Here is a 27,370-nt window from a genome sequence, read left to right on the forward strand (position 1 = left end):
CCAGAATAGTAGACATAAAATCCAATTCAAAACTGATCGTGTGTTTGTTATATTTCTGCATGACCTCTATTGTCACCAAAAGCACAAAAATGTTATTATTACAAAAGAAATAATACAACCTCTAAAAAAAATGAATTTTCTAATAGAATCTGGAAAATATAATTTAAACTCTTGGTGTTCTACTCTCGTTGGTAAATGTCTTGATGTATTCTTGTAAAGGTTTTAGAGCGTGCATTTGCTTTAAAATCCGTCATATTTATGTTGTCTATTTATGGTCATCACACTTGTAACAAACATGATAACAACGCTGCTTTAATCTTAACACGAAGTTCATTACTAGTATGATTGATGATATGAGTGTTACCTGCTTCCAACCGAATCATCGCATTTATATCAGGCTATAAAATAAGCAGTGTTTTCATTTTTCTTAACTCACCCTTGAGTTTAATATACCATAGCCTTCAAAGTAATTACACTTACAAAATGCACAATGTGTCCATCTTCAATGGTTTCTACTTCAGCATTTTTAACACCTTGCTACAGGAAAAAATCATAACAACAAGAAATAATAAATAAACTTGTGTAAAAAGAAAAAAATATATATCAAAATGTGTTTAACAATCTATGTATTTTTAGATGTTAAGACTCAACGGTTTTATAGACAGACTTTGGTAGAACCTTTATTAACTTTTCGTATAAATTAAGAGTATCTATAAATTTACAAATTAAGGTTTGCTAAGAAAGATAACTGCTAATTACAGCACTGGTAGCCTAACTGTAGAGAGCGGGACAACACCAAATTAAGGGAATTCATTTTATTAACACCTCCTATCCATAAAAAATTCACCCACCCTCATTTAATACCCAGATTAAAAAGAATTAGAAAATGAAAAAAATTAAAGGTATAAACAAGAATACAAGAAAATACACTCACTTTAATGTATTAAAACCATCCCTAACAACCGATTTGAAGTAAATTTTCAACTCGTAATCTCAAGGAGCCCTTTTCTCAATCTTATAATTAGGTTACCGAGAGTAAACAACTTCACACACAATTACTAACACACTAAAAACAGGATGACACAGCCAGTAATACTGACAACTTTGCACACTTAAACAAGATCATACACAACCACTAATGCTAAACACACTTAAACATGCAGCCACAACTACTGAACACAACACGATTACACACAACAACTAACTACTAAACACATCTAAACACGATTACACACAACGACTAACTACTGAATACATCTAAACACAATTAAACACAACAACTAACTACTAAACACATCTAAACACGATGCACACAACAACTAACTACTAAACACATCTATAAAAGATTACACACAACGAACAACTACTGAACACATCTATACAAGAGTACAAACAACGACCAACTACTAAACACATCTAAACACGATTACACACAACGACTAACTACTAAACACATCTATACAAGAGTACAAACAACGACCAACTACTAAACACATCTAAACACGATTACACACAACGACTAACTACTGAACACATCTAAACACGATTACACACAACAACTAACTACTAAACACATCTATACACAATTACACACAACGACTAACTACTAAACACATCTATACAAGATTACACACAACGACTAACTACTGAATACATCTAAATAAGATTACACACAACGACTAACTACTGAATACATCTAAACAAGATTACAAACAACGACCAACTACTAAACACATCTAAACACGATTACACACAACGACTAACTACTAAACACATCTAAACACGATTACACACAACAACTAACTACTGAACACATCTAAACAAGATTACACACAACGACTAACTACTAAACACATCTAAACACGATTACACGCAACAACTAGCTACTAAACACATCTAAACACGATTACACACAACGACTAACTACTAAACACATCTAAACACGATTACACACAACAACTAACTACTGAACACATCTAAACAAGATTATACACAACGACTAACTACTGAACACATCTAAACACGATTACACACAACAACTAGCTACTAAACACATCTAAACACGATTACACACAACGACTAACTACTAAACACATCTAAACATGATTACATACAACAACTAGCTACTGAACACATCTAAACACGATTACACACAACAACTAACTACTAAACACATCTAAACACGATTACACACAACGACTAACTACTAAACACATCTAAACACGATTACACACAACAACTAACTACTAAACACATCTAAACAAGATTATACACAACGACTAACTACTGAACACATCTAAACACGATTACACACAACAACTAGCTACTAAACACATCTAAACACGATTACACACAACGACTAACTACTAAACACATCTAAACATGATTACATACAACAACTAGCTACTGAACACATCTAAACACGATTACACACAACAACTAACTACTAAACACATCTAAACACGATTACACACAACGACTAACTACTAAACACATCTAAACACGATTACACACAACAACTAGCTACTGAACACATCTATAAAAGATTACACACAACGACCAACTACTCAACACATCTAAACACGATTACACACAACGACTAACTACTAAACACATCTATACAAGAGTACAAACAACGACCAACTACTAAACACATCTATACAAGATTACACACAACGACTAACTACTGAACACATCTAAAAAAGATTAGATCCACACATTAAGTACTGAACACATCTATACAAAATTACATGCAGCAACTAACTACTAAACACTCTCAAACAAAATTACACACGGCTAAAAATGAATACAAATACTTAAAAAATAACTAATGAGGATCTATAACAGCTACGTCCAAAACAATCTTTCACTACTGAAAAGCATAAATTATGGCAGGAAACACAGTTGATGTAACTGATGAAATTTCACCTCTTTTAATGCGATCATAAACTGTGTTACATCCACATCTCCAAATAAACGGGGCTGAAGTGGTGATCTAGATCAAAAATCATCATGAGTTTAAAATGTTACTCTCACTTTTTTTTCTTGAAAACAGTGGTGTGTTAAAAACTTTTTATACCTGTCAGATTGGCCCTCGAGCGGTTTTAACACATGCTTATTGTCTCTAGTTACAAGTTTACCCTTTACCATAGCAATAGAAACGCCGGGTTCTATTTGTTTAGGACAAAGAGATTGAGCAATCTAAAATATACATATATATATATAACTTAGAGTTTTAAACAAGCTTATTTAAGTGGTAAGACAACAGAAAAAAGGCCTTTTTACCTCATTCGAAAGTGTCACTTTTGCGAAATTTTTATGTAACGGTAAATCAATAACATCAAGATGACGATATGATTGAATAGGACAATCCTAAATTTAAACAATAATATCCAAAGATCCCATAAAAAAATACAGCCGCAAAATAAACAAAATGCGGCCTTTCCAATTTACGTTAGGGATTACTAAGACGAATGCCAACGTGTTAACGAAGCAAGCATAATGGAAAAAATGAATTGGAAATGCTAAAAGTTAAGTTTTCATTTAGCTTCATTGAAAGCATATTAAATTTAACGTGTGGAGAACCCTCTTTATCTCGAATGCTATACCCCAAAAAATCTTTCACTCCCTTGCCAGTTCGACAGAGAAGGGGCCTATTGTAGTGCCATTTTACAGAACTGGGTTCTGGGTCCTGACAGTAGCTATTTCCCAAATTGTTTTTGCATACCGTATACCTAACAACCATCCTACATATTATACCAAGGAAAACTTGCAGCAGACAAAAAACTTAGGGCAATCCAACACGCATCTACAGCGAGTAACTAACTAAGTTATCAATAGAGAAAAAGAAGAATAACAAAAAGGTAACGTACGGCCGAAATGACAAGATCTGTTCTCTGTGGCATCGTAGCTGGAGGTGATGTATATTGGTCTGGAATAATTAACTGTTTCGGCTGGAAAGAAATATGGCAGAGGATTAAAAAGGGCTAGAAAAAAGAAAAAGAAAAAAAGCAATATGCATTGAAACCAAACCTTTATCTCTTTTATCAATTTATTTGCTTGTTGGAAATTTAAACGGGGATCAATTGGACAGTACGCTGCCTAAAAAAACATAAATTTCGTGTGGAATGTCAAGTTGATATATTGAAAATTTTTTGTAAGATAAAGAAAACATACCTTCATTGAGAGTGGTTGATAAGGTGTAAGAGCGTCAAGGTAAGGGAATTCAGAATCTATAATAAAATCAGGAGTAAAAAAAGAAGAAATTTCTCAAATTCATCAAACATTTTCCAAATGACACCCACCAATAAAGATGATTGTGTTGCCTGCGCCATTCCCCCACAACTCTATGAAATGTACAACATCACCAAAGCGTAATGATGGATGTCCAGTGAACACAACGCAGGGAGATTTAAAGTTATTACTAAATCCATCTAAAAGTTAAATAAACAGATCATGCGGTGCTGCTTTAATGAAGATACTGTAGATGATGTCAAATCAGTTTTACAAGTTTTTGCTTATCCAGGACGGGGAAGGTAATGCTTTTTTAATAAAACTAAAATATATAAGAACATATGGCTTCAAGACTTTAGAGCAAGTTAAAAACGTCTAACGCTCTGCCAATACTTAGTACTGAAATATTTCTTCAAAAATCACAAAACTAATCGTCACATTACTCTGTGCGAATTTCTGGAACGGTTTGTTTCAATTCGTTGCCTAAATGTATTTGGTACAGCTATTAGGGTTCAAAACAAGCCAATCTTAGCCTTAAGAGATGCATGAACAGCTGACATTAAATGATGCCCACACTGTTGTATGAACAGTCGAAACGACCCAAATAGGTGTTTCATCAAATAATATCAGCTGATTGGAATAAATAAGTCATTGCTAGCCTTCCTAACATATAATCAGATAACTGTTGCTTTAAAAAGATTAGAATCTTTTTTTCTCGCATCATAAAGTCCATTGCGGGCATAGCATGAATAGCAATTTGAAATGATACATTGCAAATTTGCATAACTTGCCATTGCTTTCTTCCTAATCAGTTTTTTTCCATACAAGAGCATCGTCATTTAATAATCTATTTAGAAGTTGATCCTTCACCTCTTCACTGTTTACACTACCTTGTAAATATTTTTCTATTTTGAAACTAACTGAGTTTGTGCGTTCTCACAACTTTTTTTTCAATCACGAATAAATTGATGGTCAATATTTTTAAGAAGTAGAATGAATGTTTTCAAATTCAACAACTTCAAGTTTAAAACGGATTGGATAAGATTTTCTCACATTAATGAGACGTTGGTTCGTTACTCTATTTTTGCAACATAAACATGAATAAAAATAAAAAAAGAACTCGAAACAAAGCATTCGAAATAACATTTCATTCGAATCTGAATTGTTTTGAAAAAACACCAACTAGCTACTGAAGCCTTGCACAATATGAGATTTTTCTTGTTTAGATATTTTTCTTTTCGTTTTCCTTGTCTAAGGACTCTGAAAACAACCAGACAAAAATTAAAAAAATATGCTATATTGTACTCCGTACCGTGTGATTACTAGTACCGAGTTGTTAGTTATCCTAAGAAAAATTTAAACAAAAAATAGTTCCAACCCTAAAACAAATACAGTACAAATCTACGCACCATGTAAGTTTGGGAAGTGCTTTACTCTTCCTGATTTAACCAACTAAATTAAAAAGCATTAATTTTGATCATTGAAAGTACAAATTGCTGCGAAAAAGTGAACTATCATAAACTGTACCTCGTGATGCAAAAATGGAGGTTCTGGCAGATACATTTTGGCCTGCTTATTTTGATTTAACCTAAAATAGTAAGAACAAAATTAAAAACATACATCTAAACAATTGTCTTTTAAAATATAGCACACCAGTGTTACACTGTTTTCCAACTTTTTAACTTTTTGCACTGTAATATCTGCATTTGCTGACTTTGTTGATTTCCGCCGGCGAAGGCGGAATCTTTAATATCGCCTGGGAAGATAGAGAGAGAGATAGAAAGAGAAATAGAGCCAGCCCAGAGCCTGGACGCCTAAAACTTATCCAGGCTAAAGCTTAAATCCTCGTTTTGACAGATTTTTTTCTGAGAACGAGGCTAAATTGAGTTTTAAGCCAATAAGAATCCTAACAGTGCAACAAATTGTTTTATTATCCAATGAACATTACTTTATTTTAAAGTTTATAATCGAAAGTTAAAGCTCGTGCAGTGTAACATAATGAAGATCGTCTTTTAATGCGCCATCTTTGATGTTATATAATTACGGTTATATGCACAATGGGCAAATTTTTGTGGATTTTCTATGGCTAACGACTAGTAATTATATAATAATTCCACACTGGTCATAAGTATTAAAGACTACACATAAGTGATTTTGTAAACAAATTGTTAGCACTTACCATTCTGCATAAATATTAGCATACGCCAAGGAACTGTGAGCCACTGGCGATATAAAGTATATTGGTATAAAGGACAGACCAGAGCCATCCATATATGAACACAAATACTCAAAAAGATCATATATAACACCCTGCAATATATAAAATATTTTTCTGCATCAAACGGAGTAACACAGTAACATGGAAAATATGTGTCAGTAATTATATGGTCAGCATGTAATTTGCAATTAACTTTTGATGCGTAGTTTATTAAAACATTTTTTAAGTTTCAGGAAACATTTTTGACTTTTGATCAAAATTAGAAAATGATAAATTGCACTCTACATAAAATGGTATAGAAATTCCCACTTATGATTTTCCAACCATCACCAAAAATAAGCACTAAGCACTTTTAAGGGGTCACTATGGCTTAATTTGCAGTGCAACTTCAAAAATAATTCAGAATTAGTCTATTAAAAATAAAATACTCACAGAAGGAAAACAAGGAACCAATACATTTCCACCATTCTTTAAAGTGACACCTATCAGAGAAAGCATCCAAAAATGTTATCATACTCATCAAACACATAAGTGTGAAAAATGAAGATCAAAAGTTACCTAAGTGACTACAAAATTCTCGAACCATTGCATCTGGGTTTGCAGCACATGATTCAGTGAGTGAATTTAAAATGCAAATGTCAGCATCCTTTAAACTGCTTTGTTCCAACGGCATCGCATGAGTTGCAAAGACAGAAGAACTGGAGATATAACTAATCTGAGAGACAAGAAGGTAAAAAATTATTTGATGTTTATATGTACGATAAAACACTGTTAGCTGCATTAAAAATAACACTGTTACTACACTAAAAAGACTAAGCGGGGTTCATACTTGCATAAAGCATGCTACAGTTTTCATTTAAATGCTATCATTTAAGGCGAGTTTGCTAATGTGGACGCCTTTCTACTTTATTTCTGCTTTAGCTGCTATAATTACAGATTTCAATAGAATTGCTAACATGTGCAACTAAGAAAATTTTGAATATGATTTTGAAACAACATATTTATTTACAAATTTATACTTGCTGTTCAACCGAAACTTGCTTGAGTTATCGCATGCTTTGTATAAATACAAAGCATGCTATATTCAAGTGTGAACCCTCCTTAACTGCACTTAAAAATAACATTGTAACTACACTAAATTAACACTGTAACTAAATGTAAAATAACACTGTAACTACACGCAAAATAACACTTCAACCACATAAATATAGCACTGCGACTACACGCAAAATAACACTTCAACTACATTAAATATAACATTGTAACACTGTAACTACACAAAAAATAAAACTGGTAACTGCCAGTTTACCTTGTGATAACTTGATTGTAAAATCCAGTTGGTGCTTCCAATAGCAAATCCTGAACTGACTGGAATCACTTGCATTAAACCAAGTATGTCCTAAATTGAAAAATGTTTGATTACAACACAATTTTAGTCTTTCTTGATAATAATTTGATGGACTAAAAAATATTACCTTAGACAAGCCAGTAGTTTCAACTAACATTTAGTAAATGCCACCTTAAAAGCAAGTCTAAGGGAACCATGCAATGCAGCCTACTGTCTTGGTTTTCCTGCACTATTTGCATATATTCTTTAGTCATATTAATTAAAAAACGGTCGAGCCATAAAAATATTTAAGGTTTTTATAGTTTCTCTGGGTTTATAGGAAGCATTTATTAAAAGATGTTTTTTTAAAAAAACGAGTGTTTACGATAAATATTTAAGGTTTTTATAGTTTCTCTGGGTTTATAGGAAGCATTTATTAAAAGATGTTTTTTTTTCTAAAAAACGAGTGTTTACGATAGGATTTACTTTATAAACTTACAATTTTTTCAGAGAAACCAACAGTTTGAATTTTTGAGATACTGTTTGCAACATCCTGAGAGCTAAAAGTCAAGAATTAAAAAATAGAACAGTATTGAAAAAAATATTACGTTTAAGCCACTCTTTTTGTGAGAATTTAAGTGCAAGTGTGATCTTGTGCAAGTCTTTCCACCTCCCTTAAACAACTGCTTTACAACTTTTTACTTTGCAACCATCAATAAAAATTTTAGTTAACTAAAATTATATAATATTTATAATAATCTTTCCTCTGCTTTTTGAAAACCAATCAACACTTAGAAGGTAGGGATTCCTAATTATGAGAAATACCTCCTGTGACAAGCAAAGTGGGAAAAGTTTTGGCTGCTAAGGAACACCCTTTCTTCTGTAGTTCAGCATTTTAATGACCTAGTGTGCCATCACATTAGTTCCGGATAATTGTTCTGAAAATTTGGAGAATGTTGTTTTATTTATTCGAAACTATTAGTCTGAATAGTATATGTCAAGTAGATTTAAATCTCTTTTTATAAACTGTACTGCATAAAAGATGTGAATAAATATAATTGGTTAAAGATGGCATTAAATAACATAATCTTAAGTTACATTAAAAAAAAACATTAAAAAACACTAATATTCCCTTTTCCCCTACATTTAAGTGGGGAAAAAGGGATATGGGGAAAAGAGGAATTTAGGTAGCATTTCATTGTTTTTGGTTGCGATTGTAAATGAAATCAGGAAAAACGCCAGCCTAAGATTAAAATGTAGCACAAAAATAACAAAGGAACAATCCACAAGTGTTGACTACACTTTGTAGGTGATATGGCATGCCCCACACAAACATGCAAATATTTCGGCAAATATGTGGATCATTACCTGTAAATTGTCTCCCAAGAAATTGCATCGTTAAAATCACACAGAGGATAAGGTAAATACCTATAACAAAGAAAATCTAAAAAATAAATAAGAAAACATACAAGTCGACCTATACAGAATATAGAACAAAATAACTCATATTAAAGAAAAAGAACAAAATTTGTCAAAAGACAATTCCATTACTTTTGTATGTCTCTGTTTTTCCACAAAGAAAATTTTTCTTTTTTCTGCGAAGTTTCATTGTATGTGACTAATTCTTGCATAAATAATCTGAAACATATATGAAATAATTACTTAGCTGTTACATAAGTATACTAAAATTTGACCGAAAATTTAATCTTTTTAACAACACACAATCCAAAGTTGTTGTTTTATGAAATTGATATAGTGCCAGAAAGGGGTCACTGCTCTAAGCACTCCACACAGATATGAAGCAAGCTTTATTTGAAGGCACGTAATAATACCAAGTAGACCTTATTTGTGGAATTTATTTTGCCCCTATTTGCAAAATTAAGTTCTGCAAAATCGCACAGAAAAACTGACGTACAGCACAAGGATTTCTAGCTATTCCCCAAATGCTCGCTCTTTTATGGGATTGTATGGACGACATAAAATGACAACTAAACCAAAACAAGGTTTCAGAAGTTTACAATCATAGAATTTGTTCTTATGAAACGACAAATTTCTTTATTGTTCAGCATACATGTCACATATACTTGTACCCATGCTTAAATACGATTAGCCTGTTATTTTGGTTTAATTTAATTCTTTAAATTGTTTCAGTTTAGAAAAACAGTTGATGCATGCAGACATGCTGTTTAATAACGTCTATAATGGATAGTGCTTAGCAGGTAATATGGCGTCAGCTATTTATAAAAAAAATTCTACAAAAAAGTACAAACCTTCCAATTTGAAGGGTAGGTTCTGTTGCAAGAACTTTACCATTAAAACCAGAGTACTGAAAAAACAAAACAACTTTAATTATTACCTTTTTAAAAAATATTTGTATATAAAAATCAAAACTGATAATTACAAACCTCTGTGATATATGGTAATGCAAGAACACTGAAGTAGTTTGTTAGTAATATAACATCAACTGAAGAGAAGTCAATCAGTCCAGACTAAAAAAATTATATCAGCTATCACACACAACTACAACATTGTTTTCCAAAGTTCTAAAATTAAAAAAAGGGTGTGTTATGTATCTGGGTTGTTAAGATTTTTTGGGCTGAAAAAAAAATCGCAAAAAACTAATTTTGTCACTTTAAGGGATCTATTGTGTGTCCTATCAATGTGCAAAACATAAGAAAAAACTAATAATCCAAATTCTTAAAAAACTGACTTCATCACATTTGATGGTCAATTCTTTTCTACCTTTGTGCAAAAAAAAAAATAGAATAAACTAAAATTCAATCCTTGGAAATGTCCTAAAAACCATATTGTGGGACCATTTTTGCACACAAATCTGCATTTTTTGAGGTACATTTGTCACATTTGAGGTTCTACTGTTTCATGTGCAAAACATCAGAAAAAACTCATAATCTAATCCTGAGAAATGCGTAAAAACAGTATTTTCGGACAGGTTTTGTTCATTTTGTGCATAAATCCACCATGCTTGAGCAAATAGGATTTTTTAAAAAAAAACACTTGCAAACGTCTTAAACGCAGGAGCTGGTTATGTTAATGGTTGTTACCAAAACAAAAAGGATAATATGTTGCTAAAATGGCTGCCAATTCATGAACACACAGAGCTTAAAATTTCCAAAATGGCATTATTAAGAAGGGTTAGAGCTTAAAATTTCCAAAATGGCATTATTAAGAAGGGTTATTAACAATTTGTAGTTCCAACTTGCCTCATATAATACAATCACTGAAGATGCTGACTTAGTATTTGATAACTTGCCAGAGAATCTCTAAGATTTTGTCTCATGTGGTGTGTTTCAAAAACATTAGATTTACTAAAAAATTACTTCAGGTACTGCTGCTTCTGGTGAACTGTTAACAAATATTCTCCCTGCGCTCTCATACAAATTCTAAAAAAACCAAAAAAACAATAACAATAAAAAAATTAAGCAGTATAAAGGTGGCATAAGTACCATTAGGCTGATTAAAACATATTAAAGAAGTAAAAGTAAAAAGGATGCACATTATACCGTCTCTGTACCAAGTTGCTGTTTTACGTCAAATGATGTCCATTGCCTTAAGGATTCCCATTTCTTGCTAGACACAAAAATTTTTATTCTTCTTAACTCTAATTCACAAGGCTTGGATATGTAACCTTGGATGTATGTATTGAAAAGCAAAAAAGCCTGTACACCTAACAGCTTACAAAAAATTCTTCTTTTTATTTGTAACGCTATAAAAGTTTTATGTATCTACAAATATAAAGCTATAAACACGTTACATTTTTCTAGACTCATCTTTACAAAATTAAAAATCTGCTGACGAATTACCTAACTGAAATGATCAAAAAAATCATTTGAGTAAAGAAATTCTTGTTGTATATATAACTATTCAAATATAAAAAAACATAATGTTCCTTTTCTTCAATTTAAGGTGCATTCCTGTGTATACGTCACAAACACTTACATTTGAAAGAAATTATTCAGATTATACAAGAGCAGGAAACATACCTGTTAATGGAAGCAGTTGGTAAGAAATTTAAAACAGATGATAAATCCAAATGACAGTCCAACATAACAGTTAGGTCTTTGAATTTTAAAATCACACATGGTGAGTTTGCTTGCTTGTTTAAGGAGTACTAAAATATCAATATTGTGGTGCTACAGTTTTGTTGTGACAAACACATTCTTTACCAAGAGAAACTTATAACAATTCAGGAGGGTATGCAACCCACGTATATTACATCCTTGTTAAAAGAACAGATATAAAGCTTGTTAATTTTCCAAACATAAACACAGTGTGTACGTGATGACAATGAGAATCTATAATATCCTTGGAAAGAACACTTTCAAAAATGTTGAGTTTCGATGGGAAAAAAATTCTCTAAACAACTCAGTAGTACTTGAAGGCACTGTTACGTTTTTTTACAAAGGATATGGTAACAGCTGCCATCAAGAAGATTAAGCAAGGAAAAGAAAGAGGTCCATCAGGTGTCATAGTTGACATGATTAAAGCAGGTGGCAAAGACTGCAATAATACATGTAAACAAATCTTGTGGAAAGAAAAGATACCAAAGGATTAGAAGGACTAATTCATTATAAACTGTTATAATGGAAAGGTGATAATGTAACATATTGAAAAAACTACAGGGGTCTCTATGTTATGAAAGTTTTTGAGCTTGTTCTTGAAAATCTTATCCAAGTTGACATTAACAACATAGTTTGGTTTTATGCCTGGGTGCAGCACGACAGATGTGATATACATCTATGATAAATGCAGGAGAAACCCCTTATTATTGTTTCTTTATTCTTGGATATTCAATATTTATAACTACTTTTAAGGGACTAATAAAATTCAGATTTTGAAAAATAAAGATCAAGTTTCAAAAAACACTGCTTTTTATAAAAATTTAAAGGAGTGCTTTGGAAGTTGTGTCTCCTTTTCTTTTATACGTCCATGAGCTAACCAAATTTTCTGAGTCAAAAATTAAATCGAGTTTTTTTGTACAGATTTTTCCTTTCCGCACAAATTCTGTTTCTTAGAATCTTAGAATCATTGAAGCAGCCATTATGCACATTCTTCTAGACTTTTCATCACTCTCCAAAATTTAAAAGAATAGTCCCAGTGAAAACTTGAATGTCTAACTAAAAGGAAAATCTTACATATATGAACACTAGAAACTTACAAATCTCATGTTCAGATTGAAGCAGGCGTTGTCTTTGGAGTCATTTTAGAAGTGAATATTTTTTTATTTTTACTAAAAAAAAAGATTTTAAATAACTACAACTAGGTTTCAAACTTTTTCTTAAATTTTGCATTACACAAAATGCTAGTTAAAAAATATATGTCAGGAATTTCAGGAAAATTAGCAACTTAAATTCCAGTAATATAGCTTTTATTACTGATAGAGCAGTGTCAGAAATACAAAAAAGAAATAAGAAAGCAATTGACAAAGTCTGTGGAATTGCCACACTATTATAACATAACAACAGCAAAAAAATGCAGACAAAAAAAGAAAGGTACTTTACAGAAGGCAAATTTTAGCGGAAAAGAAATTTAGTTTTGGCCAAAATTTGTCAAATTAAATTTTTGCCAAATTTATTATTTTTTGTGATGCACCAAATTAAATTTTGAAAAATTTACTTCCAAAATTTCTTCCCTTAAGGTACAAAGAACTGAAAAGTTAGGGCGAATGCACTCTTCATCTTTTGTTTTACCATGTATCGAAAACACAATTGTACTAAAACTGAAACTATCTTTTGAAAGCAAAACCATCAACAATATGGGTATTCCTTTGAAGAGAAGCCAACAAGTTAAATATCTTGGGGTAATATTTGACCAAAAAATGGAATGAGAAGAGCACATTAATGACATAAATAGAAAAATCCTTGTTAAATATTCTAAAATTGGAACCATGGCATCTTGTTTAACACCTCACACCAAAAACAAATAATGCGCTTGTCATGACATATTTTAAGTACTGTTTTAGATTGAGAGAGAGGGAATATTCATTTAATAATTTACTTATCAAAAATGATGTAGTGTTAGTTTTCAAATTCATAAATTACATTACTACTCCTGATTTATATGTGCTTAAAATTCCTTTTGGAAAAACATATTACAATCACCAAACAAGAGGAGTTTTAAAAACAAGTTCACTTCCTTGGTCAATAAAAAGCTTCCCTTTAGAGCTGCGAAAATGTGTAATAATCTTTCAGACAATTGATCTGTGATGGGAATCTGCTTTCTTTTAAGTCCTTCCACCTCTAATGTATTGGCTAAGTCTAATGAATATCACTTTTTAATTTTTTATTTTTAAATCTTTTTTTTCCAATTTTAAGGAACACCTGTTACAAGTTTTACAATACACCAGATGTGCATTCTGAATGTGTGCTGGATAGAGCAATCGAACACAATACACAGATATGTTTGTCTTGTGACAAGCTAATAACAAGAGAATGTTCGTAAGCCGTACACCCTGTTTATAAACGGAACATTGCTGCCCCATCCTGTTTTAAAACCTTTCATAGAAAAAAAAGCAATTTCATAATAAAACATTCACAAAATTCCGCTTTTTGAGTCTTTGTAAGAAATTTGGCTTGTTTATTTTTGCTCTAAAATAATAATTTTTAGGTCACTTTTTCATGGGTATTGATAACGCAAATTTAACAGCCACTAAAATTAATATTATTAAGGTAAAATTAATGATAGTTCTGGTTGTCATTGCAATAAAGAGTAAACTTATTTTTTTTCAATATAAATTTTAAGCTATTATTTTGTTGCACAAACTACACAACCATGTAATATTTCCAACAAAACATCTTCAGTGGTGTATCCAGAGTTTCTTTGGGAGTACCGTTTTTTATACCCAACTTTTGCTTAGGTTAGTATGTGAGGCACCACCGGATGGTGCGGAAGAGGAAATTTTGGGTTTTGAGGTCCATAGATCGCTGGAAATCGGCTTTGCGGCACTCAAAACAGCAAAACTTTGTACAATTATTACTTGCATTAATACTTACAATATAAATATATAGGTCACCTGTTAGTTTCCTGTTTTTTATATAATGGCGACACAAAGTCTTTTCACTGTAGATTTATTTGAGAACCTGTTTAAAGTCATATTCCATATTTTTCTTCACTGTTTTACAGTAGTGATGGTTTATTAAACTCGCAAGAGAAAAAAGAAAACTTGCACATGTTTCATCAGCAAACTTGCAAGGTAAAAAGAAAATTTTGATGTGTTTCGAAAAGGTTTTTATGTGTATGAGGCCTCAAAATAGTGTTTAATCGTTTTGAAGGATCGCAAATTTGCTAAAGAAAAACATACTACTAAGAGCTTATATTTACTTAATTTACTATTTATTTTTTTTCTTTCCATTTTTTTTTTGGGGGATAAGAATTTAGGATCACATACTGGTAAACCGGTAGCACAACCTCTATGGATATGTCGGTGATCTTCTCAAATTTGTTTCCCTTTTTCATGGAAATATAAATCGTATTCAGCCATCCTTTTAAATGATGGGCTTTGGCAAACACAGTACACATTAACTGCAGGCCGCAGCAATTGCTCTTGCTCACACAAAGACTCACCAAATTCTGAGAAATGAACTAGCTGAACCATTAATTGCTCCACTAATTCAATGCTGAATTCCATTCAACTTCTACGTAAGTGGATTTTTCAAGGGGACTTATTGACTAGTTTTAATCATATAATAGGCCTGTCTACTGGGCATTATGGCTGAGTTGTTCAAGGGGTTGAACGAGGGTGCCGATAAGCCGCATATGCTGTAAAAAATACAGGTATTTTCAGGCGATTCAGCTTTTGAAAAAAAATCTAGTATTCGCTGAAAAAACCCTACATAGACCCGAATAAAAACACTTCAAAGACTCACCACAAATGATTCAAAAAACTATAAAAAATTAAAATAAACTTACTATGTGGTAGTTTTTGATGGTTTTGACAAGATTTACTTAATAAATAACTTATATATAAACTCCTTTCTCTTCAAGCACCTTCTTTCAACTGTCATCTGCATGGTATGTTGCAAGGAATTTATTTCCTGAATGTTTCAGGCATGTTCAGGAAAGTGCAAGTGGTTTTGAAGGACAAACGTCAATTTAATTTGAAAAGTTGCCCAAACCCAGCCTTATATATGCGGTGTTTGCGACTTATCGGCACCCTCTTGGGGTTGAGTGTATATAGACTATACAATAAAGTTACAAAGCGAGCAGAGTTGATAATCATCACCAGAACTGTTTGTTTAAATGACCATGTAATAAATGGTGCTAAACTAAAAGTTTAGCACATGTTATTTGGGGTTACAGAGGGGAAGGTGTGTCTCCATTGACTCCTAGTATAAGGCTAACCTGGTTCACTAGTGTTTTGTCATTCTGCGTTATTAATTTTACAAATGTGTTGGTGACCTATGACTAATAGTCAACACTATATTAATTTAACCAAAACAATAGACAGCTTTAAGCTTGTTAATTAAGGCCATAGGTCCATACCACAAGTAGGGGGTATAAATATGGAGTAAAACACAGTGAGCCTCTTGCTCTTGAACAGTTCAGAGGTTTTCCTGCCCACCCTCCCTGATTAATGTACTAATTAGTTCTGTTTTGTTTTCTTTATATTTGACACACTAATACAACATTGGCGATGGGATGACGACAATAACAATCTGGTATACGTTATATCTCGTGTTTCTATCAACACGTAAATCCAACGTTGGTGACGGAATGAGGACAAGAACAACGTGACACAATTTCTATGTATTCATTGATGTGGATGGTGACTGGATGCGCAGTGCAGCGCGGCGGGTCTGATGGTCGATTTTTGATTTAGCTTCAAGGTTTCCTTGCAGAGGGGCTACGTTTTATTTGGCTGATAGACCCCACCAAGGTTTTAGTCCAGAGGCACAATCAACCATCTCTGTGGCATTGTCTTTCTTATAGTTCCACTAATCCTGGTAGGGGTGCTGGGCTTTCTGAGTTATTCTGTCTAAGCTTAGCCTTGTATGTTCTTTACAATGATGGAGTTAAGTAAGTTTTTGTGTAGAGCGTGTCAGTTCATGTCAGACAAACCTTGTCATTAATTGTCATTTACTGTCAAAAGTCGGTTGTCAAAATGTCAAAAGAAGCCAGTGGTCATATGGTGCAGGAAAAAAAGCCTGTGGGCCAATCATTACGATAAAAACCTCACCCTAATAGACATGTAGTGTCAAGAGTCCATTGTCAAAATGTCTAAAAGAAGCCAGTGGCCATATGATGCAGTAAAAAGAAGCCTGTGTGCCAACTGTTACGATAAACACTCACCATAGTAAGACATATGTGTCAAGTGTTATGAGTCCGTTGTCAAAATGTCTAAAAGAAGCCAGTGGCCAAATGGTGCAGTAAAAAGAAGCCAGTGGCCATATGGTGCAGTAAAAAGAAGCCCGTGTGCCAACTGTTACGATAAACACTCACCATAATAGACATGTAGTGTCAAGAGTCTGTTGTCTAAGGCATATAGTGCCAATTGTCTTGTCTGTTACAATGCCAATAATTTGTCAATTGTCCTGTTACAATGTCGTCAATTGTCTTGTCTGTTACAAGGTCAGTAATTTCTCAATTGTCCTGTCTGTTCCAATGTCAGTAATTTATTTCAATACTTAATTTCTAATGAAGCCCTAGCATCTCAACTCATACATCATTCTCATCATTCTCAGCTTAACAGCCATTTTCCATGCTAGCATGGGTTGGACGGGGTATATTAATGACCCTCTTCCAATCTGATCTAGACTGTGTTAGATCTAAACTCAACTTCCTCTGTATCAAGTCTGTCCTTAAAACCTCCTGCCAAGTCTTTCTTGGTCTGCCTCTGGGCTTTGCCTAGGAACTATCAAGTCTCTACACTTCTTACCCAATTATCCCCCTCCATTCTTTCCAAGTGCCCCAGCCAATTCAATCTTCTTATCTGGATAACATCTTTAATTCTATGGATACTTAGCCTGATTCATACCCCAAATAGAACTGCAAACTATTTAAGAATACATTTTACACTACTTTGTGTTGTTTTCACCTCTGAACCATACCAATTAAAGGACAGTATACGTCCTAACTAAACAATAAATCTAAAATGTGCTATTCCCAGCCAGTTAACCTCCAGTCAAAGCAAGAAAAAGTATTATAAAAGAATAATAATAAATATTTTAAGTGGCTAGCCCAGAAAATCACAAAAACCTATAGTTAGTGGATTGTTTCCACTGGGGGCCACTAGAACAAAAAAGAAACAAAAAATGATAAACCTTAAACTGCCTCAGCTTAATCAAACATAGTAACATTTATAATCTGTGAAAATTAAAAACAAAAAGAATAAAAAACAAAAATTAAAAAGTTCAAAAGTGATCTCCATTAGAATTTGCCAAATATATTGGAGATGGAAGTTGTAAACGAAAGCAGACTTCCATCACAGGTCACTTGGTCTGGAAGATTATTCCACAGCTCTAAATGGGAAGGCTTTTTTGCCAAATTCTGTGTTGACCAAGGGAACAAATATCAGAACACCCCCACCTCGTCTATTCTGATCATTCCTATAACAAAAATAGCCATCAATCTTAACGTCATTGTCCGTGATGGCGTCATCAATTTTGGTTCCACAGATGGATAACAGACCATTAATGTTGAGATGGGTCATTTTAAGCCTTTTCCATTTCTGATTGCCTCAAAATCAAAGTTTTGATCAATAGTAATATTGATTTTGTCACCAAATGACTCCTCATTAGCAAAGGGCAAATTACGAGAAAGACAAGGACTGCAAACGAAAAACAGTTTATCTTCAGGAGTCTTCATAAATTGTGGATATTTTTTATCAGAAATACGCTCACATTTTTTATGAGCCCATAATTCACACTCGTCACAAGAAAGTGCTTTGTGTGTTTTTGCCACAGGTTTTAAGCATGAAGAACAGGGATACCTGGGTTGAGGCAGATGTCCCTAAAAAGAGGATTAAAAAATAAAAATACTTGTGCCTGCTTAAGTTTTGATAAAGCCATTAATTTTAATTGGAGAGTGAGCTGCTGTCAGAAACTCTATTGAAGGCATCAAGTGAAGAGATAGAAAAGAAACTAGTCGACTCATTTCGTTGTTGTTGGGTGAGCTACTTTTGAAAGAAGGTTTTGTGTTGCTTAAAAATACAACGAACACAAAAATCAGTTTTAGCGTAAATGTGGGGGTTTCCTAACCTGAGTAAAGGTATTTTTAAGTCGTAGGGAGATCATTTTACGATTATATGCTCTTCCAAAACTATGTTTGAAGGATTTGAGGCAAGCCCATTTCCTTACGATGTTACACAGAAGGAGCAGCAGGAACCCACAACACAGCAAAGCTACCATATAGGTAGATGATAGATGGATAAAACCTGACTGGGATAAAAACAATTTATTAATTTCACCTGTTTAAAGAATGTGCTACACATTTGGAAAGATACGGAATCACCTGACCGGGTAGTTTACCAAGTAAGTAACATTTATTTACCCTATTTGGCTTAAAGGTTCCCTCCGACGTTTTAATGATGTTAGCTACCTAATAATGTTCTATTCATATAAGTATTACCTCTGGACTTATTTCTCTCTAAATATGGTAGCACTATTAGAAAATTTATTTGTTGAAACTTCGCTCCTATATTTTCCCATAATTTTAGATGAATCTGAATATGCTACTTATTTTTTTCAAAAGTTACTTCTCCTTTTTAAAAATTAAAAAAAAAACACGTGCATACATAAACAACTAACTGCAGCTACCATTTATTTAACGTCGCCTGCTTCGCCCGACCTGTACGTACGCCTTTTTCAAAATCGACCCGCATTATTCTTTGCTGGGGGCTACGGTAGTAGAACTGAAGAGGAGCTAAACTGGAAAACTCTAATAACAAGTGCCGGGTCGGAGGTTCATAAAAAACAATATTTTGGACGAGTTTTCGCGAGTTGTTCCGAATATCTAAACAAACTATGCCCGTACGGCTTGAACACCCACGCGGAATGGAATAAAACACTTTCGTTCGTTTTTGTTTTTTTTTCTTATGAGATAAGATAAATTTACAACAAACACTTTTACACAATTTGCAATACCAATTCTTGTTGGTTGGACTTCTTAAAAACGCTGTTTGGTATGTTTTCACACATTCCGTGAAACCATTTTTTGCACTTGTCACACTGCGCCATCCTTTCATTTCCAAAAATACCACAACACACGGTTAGCATATGGTTGTTGATAATTTTGTCCATTTCACGCAAAGTCAACAATTCTTTTTCACTCAGTAACTGGCCCGGGACAACGTCAGTTTTTCTTGTTTTCTGGGGTGAGGTCAAATTAATGACAGGTGGAGATTGAGGCGGAGTTACAGTATTACAATCTATCACATTGTCGATGAACTCCTCTACAATAAGAAACTGTTAATTGAAAATCTGGATGGATATTTATGTTGTATCTTCTGAAACATATCATTAAATACTCTTGGTAACATATTGTTCTCAAGCTTAAACATAAAAATAAGAGTTTGATAAATATTTAGTTGGTATAAATTCAGTACACTGATCTTTTTGAATAACTCTCTGGAGTGAGTGTACCTGTCAACATTTAAAATAATTCTGATTGCATGTTTTTGTTTATTTTGTAATTTTGTCAATTTTGTAGCGTTGGTGCTGCCCCACGCAATATTTGCATAATTTAGATAGCAGTGAATGAAAGAAGAATATATGTTTTTTAAACAATTCTGATCTAGAACAAATTTTGCTTTAAATAGGATGCCAATATTCTTTGCGACCTTTTCTTCTAAAATATTTATATGTTCTCTCCAAGTAACATTTTCATCAAGAATAACTCCTAAAAATTTCATGGATTGTGCTCTTTTTATACTTATATTATTAATAGATAAATCAGGAAGCTTCAATGGCATATCATCTTTTTTATTGTGCCTGTGAAAAAGTGTGTACTTTGTTTTAGAAATATTTAGGGACAGTCTGTTTGCCTTAAACCATTCTGCCAGCTTAGAGAGTTCATAATTGACTGTGCGAAATAATGTTTTTACATCTTTATGTGCATAAAACAGATTTGTATCATCTGCAAATAAAATTGAATGTAAAATATTCGAAGCTTTGTTTAAATCATTTACATATATAAGGAATAAGAGTGGTCCTAATATGGAACCTTGTGGAACTCCACAGATGATTGTTTTGTAGTTTGTACTTCCACCGTCAAAGGAAATGTACTGTTTTCTATTGGATAAATAACTTTCAAACCAGCGAATGTTGGAATTGCGGATACCGTAGTTTTTGAGTTTTTCTAGTAGAATTTTGTGATCTACGGTGTCAAATGCTTTGCTTAGATCTATAAAAATTCCTAGCATGTACTTGTTTTCGTCAAACGCCTTTGATATTTCATTAACAAGTTTAACTATTGCATGATCAGTAGAATGACCTGCTTGAAAGCCAAATTGATTGTCGTATAAAATATTATTAGCAGTTAAAAAAGAATAAAATCTATTGTACATTATGCGTTCTAGTATTTTTGAGAAACATGGAAGAACTGATATTGGTCTATAATTAGATGCATTAGTCTTTTCGCCTGTTTTATATACTGGTAAAACTCTTGCAATTTTAAGTTTTTCAGGAAAATATCCTTGCAGCAGGGAAAGGTTAAATATATGCATTAGTGGAATTTTTAGAGCATTTTTTGTTTGTTTTACAACGTTACTATTGACGTCATCAAAACCTGGACTTTTATTTGATTGTAGTGAGTCGATCGCTTTGAATAATTCATTTTCACTTAGTTCGTTATTTTCCATTTGTGCGTTATTAACAGTGAGAAAGGATTTAAAACTTTAACTTGTCTATCTAAATAAACAATAAAATAATATTAGGACGGTGTTATCCTATAGCATTTACGGGTAATCTTGAATGGAAAAATATTATTTCACCTTGTAATCTGGAAAGGAAACAATATCTCGAAGGATAATTTTCGCTCTAGCTTATTTTCTTTTCTTTCTTTCTTGTGAGAAGCGTTCCTATCAGTACCATAGGCTTTTTGTTCCAACAACTATAAACGGTATCCCGTCGAACATTATTTGAGAAATGGAAGATTTTTTGTCTTCAAACAAAATGCATTTTCCTTTTAATTCAAAAATTTATTTGGATAACTTATTTCCACGCTTAAATTAAAATTTAATTTAAATCACATTTTATGTAGCTATATTCTATTAAATATTTAGTCAAAACTTACTGTCTGCACCGAAAGCTACATCCTTAAAGTATTATTGAAGATATTATTTCGGTTTGTCTGTTCAGTATTCATGTTATGTTATTCATCCTTAAAGTAGTTAGAATACGATGTTCCGGTTTCTATTTCATGTTGCTGAATTATTTCTTTAGCTTCTCGTAAGGAGTCGACACATTCTGTCTAACTTTCTAAAGCAGTATAGTTTCATTGATTAGGAGAAATGTCTACGACGGTATAACATACACGTTTTTGTAAAGACAATGAAATGATGTTAAAACGTCATTAAGAAAACCTTGTTCTAAGTTTGTGACCAAATCGTAGCTAATGCAAACAAGTAAAAGTTGTTAGCAAAATAATACGTTTTCTTTGCGCTTTTTCTACAATCTCTGGGGTTTTTCCACTTCCATGTCAGATTTACTTTTATGTTTTTGCTCCACTATTATTTTAACAAAAGGATTATTGCAATTAAAACATCATGAATAATTAATTTATTGTATAGATTTACCAAGTTTTCTTTTACGAGATTGCGCATGATTTTTTTGTATTTTTAAAATTTCATCTCTATAATAAATAAATAAAATGCGCGCTATTATAGCTACTGTAGAAGAATTTTAATAATGTATAAACACAAAAATAAAAAATATATTTCTTTACATCGCATCAGATTTAAAGAACGAATCATCTTCTTCGTCACTTGAAAATAGTCATTCTCCATCATATTTTACAACACAAGTATATCAAAAATGACTATTTTTCACGATAAACAGAGATAAAAATAAAATAAAAAAAACAGTGAATTCACCTATTTTTAAAATCGGTTGAATCAATCTTTGCTTGGTCTTTTTCCATGATAATAGATCATAGATTAAAAATTATAACGCAAACCAAGAGAAACCGAATCTCGTGTGCGCAGTTTTCGCGCGTCTCATGAATCATCGAGACAAGAATGACCTCCATATGTCAGCTACTCGAATTTCTTAAGTTAGTCGCCGAGCAAAATAGGCCCTCCAACCTGGCACTTGTTATTAGAGTTTTCCAGCTAAACTTTGTTTTGCTTTGCAGCATAAAAAAAGGTTTTCCCTCGTAAAGTTGAAACAGGATTTGGTTTGTGATGGCTTTAAAAAATTTAGTTGGACAGAGAATCTTAAATGATGTCATTAAAAGTGTAGTTAAAGGAACTGAAAAAAAAGTTTTAGTTGTTGATAAACTCGCTATGCGAGTAATATCAACATGTTGCAAAATGAGAGATATTGTTATGGCTGGTGTAACAATTGTTGAGGATTTAACGAAAGGAAGACAATCACTTCCTCTGGAAGCCATATACTTCATATCTCCTACAGAAAATTCTGTGCAAAGTGTGATAGATGACTTCAAAGATGCTAATAATCCCAGATATCCTAATGTGCACCTGTTTTTTACAGAGACTTGTCCTGAAAAACTTTTTAATCGATTGGCAAATGCAAACAACCTGGCAAAACGTATAAGGACTTTGAAGGAAATCGATATAGCTTATCTTCCAATAGAAATGCAAGTATTTTCTCTGGATAACAGAGAAGCTTTACCTCATTTATACAGTCACAACAACTCCGTAGTCCGTGAGAAAAGACCACCATGTGTCGAACAAATTGCAGAACAATTAGCAACACTGTGTTTATCACTTGGAGAGTATCCATCTATCCGTTACCGTTCCGCATCTGAGTTGTCTTGTGATGTTGCCCAAGCATTGATGGACAGATTAAGAGAGTACAAAGCAGATGATCCATCAATGGGTGATGGGCCAGAAAAGCAGCAGTCACAGTTAATTATCCTTGATCGAGGATTTGATCTTGTCAGTCCTCTACTTCACGAGCTCACTTATCAAGCAATGGCATATGACATGCTTGATATCCAAAATGATGTTTACAAATACGAAGTGCAATCTTCTGGGGAATATATTCCAAAAGAAACACTGCTTGATGAGAATGATGATCTGTGGGTTAAGTTAAGACACAAGCACATTGCTAATGTGTCGAAAGAGATAACATCCATGATAAAAGAATTTTCAGAATCAAAAAGAATAACTGGTCCAGGTACCAAGCAAGCAACAACAATAAAGGATTTGTCTTTATTGCTCAAAAAAATGCCACAGTATCAGAAAGAATTGAGCAAGTACTCGCTTCATCTTAATCTGGCAGAAGAGTGTTTACGCATTTATAATAATAATCAAATTGAAAAATTGTGTGCTGTGGAGCAAGATCTTGCTACAGGAGTTGACAAGGATGGGGAAAAAATCAGTAAGGACCATATGAGAGCAATTGTCCCTGTCCTTCTTGATACAAGTATTACTGAAAATAATAAGCTGAGGATAATTCTGTTGTATGCGATTATGAAGCAAGGTATCAGTGAAGAAAGCATGAACAAGTTAATGGAACATGCTAAAATCTCAAGTGTTGGTCGAAACACCATCAAAAATGTGTCAAATCTTGATGTGACTGTAATTCAAGATTCTGGAAAGAAAAAGCCTCTTCCCACTCGAAAAGAAAGAACTGAAGAAAGTTATCAATTATCTCGATATGTTCCATATGTTAAAGATATTATGGAAGAAGCTGTGGAAGGAAAACTTGATGGAAAGTTGTTCCCTTACTTGATGACGAGAGAAGGAGGTGGTTTAATGGGTGGAGGAGCAACTACAGCCAGAAGTGCAAGAATGTACGGCAATTGGCACAAAGAAAAGTCTCAATCTGATACTAAAAGTGTTCCACGCTTAATCGTTTTCATCATTGGTGGTACATCATACTCCGAAATGAGATGTGCGTATGAAGTGACAAAAGCTAAGCAATCATGGGAAGTATTGGTTGGTGGAACCGAACTGTTAACACCTGATGGTTTTTTGTACAGAATCTTAAGCTTAGGCTAAAGATCACAAATTTTTGCTTTTATTTCTAGTATTAAAATTTAAATTATAAGAAGATTATTTCCTATGATTGTCTGCTCTTTATTTTATTTTGTTTCAGGTGTTTCATGTTGTAACAGCAACAACAACACATCTTCGTATATATACTTAATTTGTTCTATTGTAAACATTATTATAAATACTATATTTTTGTATTTCTTTGTATTTCATAAGGGAAAGGAATATAAAGTGTACAAGACATTAGTCAAACCTTGTGGAATTGTACGTTTCTTTGAAAAAATTGGTTGAAGAGTTCCATATCATAATTAATTCAATTGATTTTATAACCCCTTTTTATCCCCTTTAAAAAGTGCTGTATAATTAGAATTTTTTTCTCCACATTTTAATTTTTGATCCAACAATTAAAAATGTTTATTTTACTTGGATAATTAGTCATTATAAAAGAAAAGATCGCATTTATATAGAAAATCGTTCATATCAAAGAAATCTAAATATTAATATCGTGAAAGTATTTAGTTATAACATAGGTGGTGGACTATTTAATACGCACGGCAATATATATAAAAATTTCGTTAATTTAAAGTACCTTCTTTTTATTTTGCACACCTAGATTTAGCGCACGTTTATTTTTCGCGCACTCCTTACAAGTAGTTGTGGAAAATAAACTGGTGATAAATTTGTGTGGTAAAAAATCTTAGAATATTTTAAATCTCGTTATTCTATCTTGTTTCAATTTTGTATAATCTATTTTTTGCTCATCATCTAAAAAACTATTTCGCGCACATTCCGCCAAAATTAGTTATGTGAATTGTTATTAGCAGGATTTTTTTACAAACTCGTGCTTGTTTTCATTAAAAATAAATTCAGAAGATAAATTATTTTCAAACACAAGTCTACTTTGAAATTTAGTGCATATCTATTTTGTAATTTAGTGATATTGGGTTTCACGATGTTTTGTATATAATGTTTCATTGTTAATAATTCTGCATCCTCTATACCTTGTATTTTTACTCATTCCAACTCCTTTTTTAAAACATTAAAATTTTGACGTTTTGCTGCTTTTGCTTCCCCCAACCCTAAGAGAAGTAATTTTTGTGGGAAATTTTTTTGCAAATTTGCGAAATTTCGAGATTTTTCGATCCCATTCACGAAATTATGCCAACGTCAGTCTTTCGCTAAAATAAGTTTTGCAGTTAGGTCAAAAATTCGCGAGATTTTGCGTCTTAACCGATTCGAATGTTTGATATTTACATGTGTGAGAGATCCAAAGGAGAACTCCAGTGAAAATCTTCCTTTTATTTATCTTCCTTTTATTCGTACTGAGAAAAGAATAAAAAGTCAAAAAACAACTTACTTTACTTGTTTTCCTTATTTACAATTGTTGTATTTTTTCTAATGAAAAAACAGGTAGGCGCAATTTCATTTAGGACTGGACTCGATTATAATCGAATAGTATAGTATAATAATAGATAATAATGACGTCACATTGTGCAGAACGTTTAAACAAGCTCAGAGAACGTTCATGTCAAACCTATAGTTTACTTTTACATATATATATCGCTTTTTGTATATACTTTAGCTTTAAATCTTGGAAAAATGGTTAGTTGTTCTGCATTTGAATGTGCCAATCGAGAAGTGTACAGAAGTCAGTTTTCCAAGAACCTCGTCTTAAAAGAAAGAACTCAAACAAAAATTGCTAAATAATATACGTCGTGCAGGTGATCTACCAAGCGATCAAAGTTTTTATATTTGTTCGTCGCACTTAACACAGTTCTTTTAAAAGAGATCCCCAGGTAAAAAAGTTCCATAAAATACTGCCACTTCGTAAAAAAGCCAATACGTGCCTCTGCGTGAGTGAGACACCTCGTTACTTTTTGCATCGTCAGTAATTTCTTCCTCGTCGGACACAAGAGATTCAAAGTCGTATGACTTTAGCTTTGTAAAGTCATTTTCGTGAAAAGAAATATCCGATTCTGAGCTTTCTAAGTAATAACTTTCTTATCAAGGAACATGCAAACAGTAAGTAAACAAAACTTTTAGAAGACAAGCTGCCGAGCTCTGACTTTCTGCACGTGACGTATGCTCATTTATTGGGACCTAGTTCTCTCAGATTTGCGCGACCATGAAAATTATTTGAAATTAAAGATTAGTTTTGAGAATTTAATCATTTAGAACTTTTACCATATTTTTTAGCCAACTCCATCGAAAAAAATAAATTTTACCACTATAAGAGTGCAAAAAGTTGAAAGGAAGCAAAAAATATTTAAAAGTAGTAAAAAAGAGTGATTAAGTTCAAAATTTTTTCCTGGATTAAGCGCCCGTGAAGCTTGCTTTATAGTTGTTCCATTGTAAAGGGAAGCGCTTAATAGTACTAGTAAAAAAATGTCCAATCCAATTCTTCACTCCAATCTTAAAGATTTTTTTTTTGTTTTTATTAAAGAAGTTTTTATTAAAG

The 27,370-nt window shown here is 32.7% G+C and overlaps 2 protein-coding genes across 2 annotated transcripts; one reads left to right on the plus strand and one right to left on the minus strand.

Annotated features, from left to right (window-relative positions):
* Positions 1-33: 33 nt before the first annotated feature.
* On the minus strand, positions 34-13,705 carry LOC130654371 (integrator complex subunit 9 homolog). The gene is made up of 24 exons (XM_057456937.1): positions 12,955-13,705; positions 11,780-11,907; positions 11,300-11,366; positions 11,117-11,179; positions 10,184-10,267; positions 10,049-10,104; positions 9,330-9,416; positions 9,147-9,206; positions 8,278-8,338; positions 7,761-7,850; positions 7,010-7,166; positions 6,884-6,933; positions 6,413-6,543; positions 5,761-5,821; positions 5,643-5,685; positions 4,305-4,433; positions 4,177-4,232; positions 4,033-4,101; positions 3,873-3,953; positions 3,286-3,372; positions 3,080-3,201; positions 2,929-2,995; positions 481-537; positions 34-398 (listed from the first exon to the last, which is right to left on the minus strand). Exons 1-24 carry the CDS (start codon positions 12,961-12,963, stop codon positions 279-281), a joined length of 1,935 nt encoding a protein of 644 aa, XP_057312920.1. The 5' UTR covers positions 12,964-13,705; the 3' UTR covers positions 34-278.
* A 9,079-nt stretch (positions 13,706-22,784) lies between these two features.
* LOC130654144 (syntaxin-binding protein 1-like) lies at positions 22,785-26,268 on the plus strand. Its single transcript, XM_057456681.1, has one exon. It carries the CDS (start codon positions 23,134-23,136, stop codon positions 24,916-24,918), a length of 1,785 nt encoding a protein of 594 aa, XP_057312664.1. The 5' UTR covers positions 22,785-23,133; the 3' UTR covers positions 24,919-26,268.
* Positions 26,269-27,370: the final 1,102 nt, after the last annotated feature.

Source organism: Hydractinia symbiolongicarpus, chromosome 8 (assembly GCF_029227915.1).
Source record: "Hydractinia symbiolongicarpus strain clone_291-10 chromosome 8, HSymV2.1, whole genome shotgun sequence".
Taxonomy (NCBI): domain Eukaryota; kingdom Metazoa; phylum Cnidaria; class Hydrozoa; order Anthoathecata; family Hydractiniidae; genus Hydractinia; species Hydractinia symbiolongicarpus.